This window comes from Channa argus, chromosome 17, assembly GCF_033026475.1.
Source record: "Channa argus isolate prfri chromosome 17, Channa argus male v1.0, whole genome shotgun sequence".
Taxonomy (NCBI): domain Eukaryota; kingdom Metazoa; phylum Chordata; class Actinopteri; order Anabantiformes; family Channidae; genus Channa; species Channa argus.
In genome coordinates this window covers 14,701,150-14,706,159 of record NC_090213.1, presented here as the reverse complement: position 1 = coordinate 14,706,159, position 5,010 = coordinate 14,701,150, and the positions used below count along the sequence as shown (strand labels likewise).

The 5,010-nt window shown below is 42.7% G+C and overlaps 1 protein-coding gene across 2 annotated transcripts; it reads right to left on the bottom strand.

Annotated features, from left to right (window-relative positions):
* Window positions 1-161: 161 nt before the first annotated feature.
* naa30 (N-alpha-acetyltransferase 30, NatC catalytic subunit) lies at window positions 162-4,705 on the bottom strand. 2 transcript variants are annotated; one of them, XM_067481488.1, is made up of 4 exons: window positions 3,629-4,704; window positions 2,735-2,858; window positions 2,354-2,409; window positions 162-885 (listed from the first exon to the last, which is right to left on the bottom strand). In XM_067481488.1, exons 1-4 carry the CDS (start codon window positions 4,484-4,486, stop codon window positions 748-750), a joined length of 1,176 nt encoding a protein of 391 aa, XP_067337589.1. In that variant the 5' UTR covers window positions 4,487-4,704; the 3' UTR covers window positions 162-747. The 2 variants fall into 2 exon arrangements, with proteins under 2 accessions (XP_067337589.1, XP_067337590.1); XM_067481489.1 differs by having other exon boundaries at window positions 743-2,042; window positions 3,629-4,705.
* Between the last annotated feature and the right edge of the window lie 305 nt (window positions 4,706-5,010).

Sequence of the window (5,010 nt, the reverse complement as noted above, 5' to 3'; positions counted from 1 at the left end):
GTCACAACAGTCACTCTCACAGATTCACTTGCTCACAGTGATACCAACCACACCACATTCATGTGCACACAAAAACAAGCCACCCCTCCCCCCCAAAAAAGAAAATACCACAAAATATGAGGCCGTACAAACACGCAGTCATACTATAGCTTTTTCAATCCCCCGTCCAATTTACAATTTTAAAAAAGAAACACAAAAATAAACTCCACAGATATTTACTTCCCAGTCTGTTTTTATCGCCCGCTCTCGTTTCAGATGGTGTCTTAGTTCTATTTTGTCCTGTGTTCTGCAGGAGGATGTGGTATGGTGCCATGTCTTCTTGGGTTTGGAGGCTTGTCCTCACCTGAGCTGCTTCACACACACCCTGCTTGATGCTGCATCCATGCTTGAAGGTCAAAAGGTCAAGGCCCCAGTCAAGGTCATCCCAGAGACCACCCTCACATGCCCCTTTCTCATCACAGGAAGTATCAGGGGCCTTTTGTGAAAACATTAGGTGGGCTTTCAGTCTTTTTGTCTAAACAATGGTTCAGAGGTTAAGGACAAAGAGTGTGTTTGCATGTCTATGCATACCTACATGCATCCTCCTTATGTTGTACACAGGTGTGTGTCTGTGTGTGTGTGTGTGTTTGTGTGTGTGTGTGTACACAAGTGTGAAATGGCCAGGGCAGAGCTGGGGCTGTCAAGCAGACAGTGTTCGAGGTGAACAGCACCGACTGTCCCATCCTCCCCTGTCCCCTATTCTTTCCTCTAGCGTAGCCACAGTTTGAGCCGCAGTGCGTCTACTCCGTTCAGGTAGTATCTGAACAGCCGCTTGTCTCTGACAAAACCCAAGTTCTCATAGAGCTTCAGGGCCGATTTGTTGGTGATCTCAGTCTCCAAGACCACCTGGAAACACACAGATGGTCATGTCAGGGCTTTGTCTTGTAAGTGAGCAGACTGAAAGATCCATGATCGGTTTACTTTCCAGTACCTGATACAAAACATGTATTTGGTTGTTCCTAAAAATAATTATTACATACTTGCAAAAAGTGTACAAAGCAAGCAAGGTTTCCTGTAGCCAACTGACTTTTTAGATGATGTATAGTTTAATAGTTCAGCTATTGTTGGTCCAGAATAACTTCAATTAGTAAGCTTGCTAGTAGTGACACCACCAAGTTGCATGTTCTATTAATAAGTGTGCCAAATAAACACATAAAACATGGAAACATGATAGGTTCAGGAAATGCAAAAAAATCCTTGACTGAGAAAGGCTTGCTGTTCCTTCTTCCAGTCTTTATGCTATAGGTGTGTACGGGAGGCTAAATTAGTAAGGTAACAGCTGTATTTAACATAGGAAAAGGAAGTCTAGTTTCCCTACCCGTCACACAACATTACTCACTTGATTTTTATTGTATTTACATCTACTGGGATTTAACCTACTAGTAAAGTATAACTAAAAAAGCTTAAGAGCATCATCTGAGCTACAAACAAATAGCAATTTGATCTGTAATTTAAGCAAATGCATATGCTTTGGTAAATAGATGGCAGCTATAAGCATAAGGGTATTCTATTCAGCTTTGAGCAAACACATAACAGTGGTGCCTGTATTTTCGCTTCCAGAACCAAATCATGGTCCCTTGTTAGGATACACTTAAAAACAAACTTAATCATCATCATTAAAGCTGAAAATGCAGCTTACAATACAATTACAGTGTTTGCATTTGAATAATGGATAAAGAAAAAAAAAAGCTTGAGCCAACATGAAAAAATGTTATGTATCACAGTCAGTCCCCTGGTCTTTGTCAACAAAGAGGTTGGACTAACACCAAATGTCATTTTATTCACAGGCATCAGCTACTTCTCTTCAGAGATTATTCAGATTATTTAAATAAAATCTACTGTATATGTATGTGTGTGTGTGTTTGTGAGAAAAAGCAAGTGAAACAGTTTTGAGTAGATCTATATATTTTACAAAAAGGCTTGTAGTAGCTGTAAACCAAGGTTACTTGTGAACTCTGATAAGTGAAGGAAAGGGCAGGAAAGAATATTTATAGAAACAAAACCTAAAAAAGAAAATAAAAACAACAAAAAAAACAAATGTCATAATTATGCATCTGTTTTACACAAGTCCTGTTCCAATGTATAGTCATTTTATGGATTACAACATTTATTAGGAATTTCTGGAAAAAGCAAGACTGCCATCTATTGTACGTGTTGATACAGACTTTATTCCTGATGGTGGCATCAAGTCAGTGCATGGTTGCAGAAATACATTCACCATACTTTATTGAAAACCTTCATCCACTGGATAAATGTACGGTATCAAAACGGAAGCTGTGTGAAGTCAAATGAGTACCCCCTCTACAGATCTTACCTCATCACAATCACCTTCCACCATAGCATAGATGGCCTTTTTCACCAGATTAGTACCTGGAACAGAGTAGTGTAATTTAATAATGGCACACAATAAAACAAAACCTATTTGCTGTAAAGAAAGGCAAACCTGCATTTTCTATTGTTTTTTTCTGATGTTTGACATCAGAATGAATGTAAAGGATTAACTACCCAGCTATAGGTTTAGAATATAATGTAACACTTCAGGTCAGAGTTTAGAACTTGTCTAAATGTCATATTTGCATAAATAGATTTGGTTGTCAAAGGGAGCACTACGGAGCACAATTTGAGTCACAGTGTACTCTGCATTGTGAGAGGACTTGCTCTATAGAGTATAGGTGCATCGGTGCACAGATCTCACCGATGCTTTTCCTTCTGTGTTTTGAGTCCACGGCCAGCATGGCAATGTAGCCACGACGAAACATCTTCTTGTGCATGTCAAGCTTACACACAATGGCTCCAACGCACTCCTGCTCCACCATGGCCTATGACACACATACACACATATTAGGACCCGTGAGTGTCTACTAGTGTAGCTGACGACAGCCCAGCAACAGATCTTATACAGTTCCTGTCATCCAGTCAGTTCTCTGAGCTGACTCCTGAACTATATGTCATGGCATCTCCGCTTGTCACGTGCAGCCCTGCATGCAAAGTGGAGTAGAGTTTACTCAACAAAAAAAGTAAAGAACACAAAATAAAAAACCCTGACTGGATATTGTTGGTGCAAGAAAAATACAACACATACTCGAAGAGCATTGCCCTGCACTCAAACTGTAAGGTAGGGGTTTTGAATCACTGCTCACCCCTACATTCCTCTGCACAGATAACTTGACAACAGACTCACAAATATCAAAAATGAACATGATCGTGCCATTTCTTCATTTGACAGCTGTAACTTCTGACTGAAATCCACCAAGCTAACAAGGATAAATAGGGCAAAAGTAGCTATAATTGGACACATGAACTAAGACTATATAAAGTCTAAACTAATGTGCTGTTACATTTATTTATGTGTGTGCGTGTGTGATTAGCCTGAGCGTATGTACAGTATTTTCAGTACATATCACATAACACTCTGCTGCCTTTCAGACACACTGACAAATGATGCAAAGTACTGAGCACAGCGTCACACACCCAACCCCAATAATACCAAGAGGCTCACACTTTAGTATAACTTGATGAACAGTCATCAGAACAATTAAAAGATTTTAGAATTTTCATTACATTGATAAGGTTTCAGAGTAACACTCACCAGAAAGCAGAGCTGCGGCCAGTTGTGGATGAAGTACCTGTACGTATAAATTGAATAAGGCTCAGATAAGTCCTTGGTGATCAGCCTCATGATCCACGGCATCTGCAACTCGGACTCGTAGCGGACATATCGGATACCGTGGCTCTTCTCTTCAGCACGGGCGGGAGAGCAGCTCAGATCTAGGCGAGCCAGCTCCGCGGTTGGCGGCTGCTGCGGGTTAGCGTGGCTCTCTTCTCCGCCGGGCCCGGCACCGTCGGGCGTTTCGTCACTCGCCTGTCTCAGTGGCACCGTGTGGTCAAAGTCCTCTTTCCCTTCATCCTCAGGATGATTTTGGGCGGCCTCAGTTCTTGTGAAACTCGGCATCCCGTTCATGCTATTGTTAACCAGGGGCGAGTGATTGCCGTTTTTGGAAAAGGGACCGTGGCCTTGGTGTTGGCAATGCTCACTATTGTTTCTAGCGGCCGGTGCCCCCTCACTGCTGCCACTGCTGCTGCTGTCACAGTTGTCCACGGACGGTCTCGGATTGTCAGGCCGGTTTCCTGTGTGCTGGTGGCCGTCAGCGTCCTCTGAAGGGCTGGCCAAGCCGTTCAGCTGCTGCTCTCGTGCTTGCATTTTGAGGTGCAGCGGTGCCGGGCTAGCTCGCGCTAACATGTTTTTCTGCTTCTTCTTGACCGACCTTTTGACTTCCCTCACTGGCTGCGACTTCTTCCCTGTGCCGGCAGGGACACCGTCCTCTCTATAGCAGTCCGGTTCTTCGTCTTCTCCCAAAAGCTCCGTACTCCCAGCCCCGGGGAAAGGAGGAATTTCAGTCGGGGATGAGGGCAGTGCGCTACTAGGCCCAGGCGTCACTGTAGCCATCCCACCGCATTAAGGTGGAGATTCACGCTTGGAAAACGTCGAACACAATCTCATCCACAAAGCGAATGGATATACAAACAATATACAAGTTAGTTCACCGAATTATGTGTAAATCCAAGGATTGTTTCAAGCGATAACGTATCCGCTGGCGACGTTTGTCGCTGCTTTCTCCTCGATTTCCCTGCTGCCGCAAAGTGCTGTCGCAGCAAGCGCCATTGCAACAGCAGCTAGACACGTTTTACGACAGTAGTGTAACGCATGACCGTTGATGTTCATGCATGGCAGATGCAAGTTTTTCTTCAGATTTGAGGCCAAATTAGTTTCTGTAATAAACTTACAATTTGCATACGTAAATATAATGTCTTCCCTTTTAGACAAATGAAATTAGTTCTATTTAAAAAAAAAAGATAATTGATTTCAACAACAAGACAATAGTGAGAACAAAATCTCTAGAGGCTTTTTGCATAAAGGCTTTAAGTAAAAGAAAAACAAAACGAGGACAACTAGGCACCACCTTTAACGCC

What these genes read in the sequence shown, in the direction of transcription:
- naa30 (XM_067481488.1), bottom strand. Translation starts at nt 4,486, where the DNA reads ATGGCTACAGTGACGCCTGGGCCTAGTAGCGCACTGCCCTCATCCCCG. An exon ending in ACACAGAAGGAAAAGCATCG is followed by an intron (nt 2,410 to 2,734) that starts GTGAGATCTGTG and finishes ACTCTGTTCCAG; the next exon opens with GTACTAATCTGGTGAAAAAG. An exon ending in TGGAAGGTGATTGTGATGAG is followed by an intron (nt 886 to 2,353) that starts GTAAGATCTGTA and finishes GTGTGTTTCCAG; the next exon opens with GTGGTCTTGGAGACTGAGAT.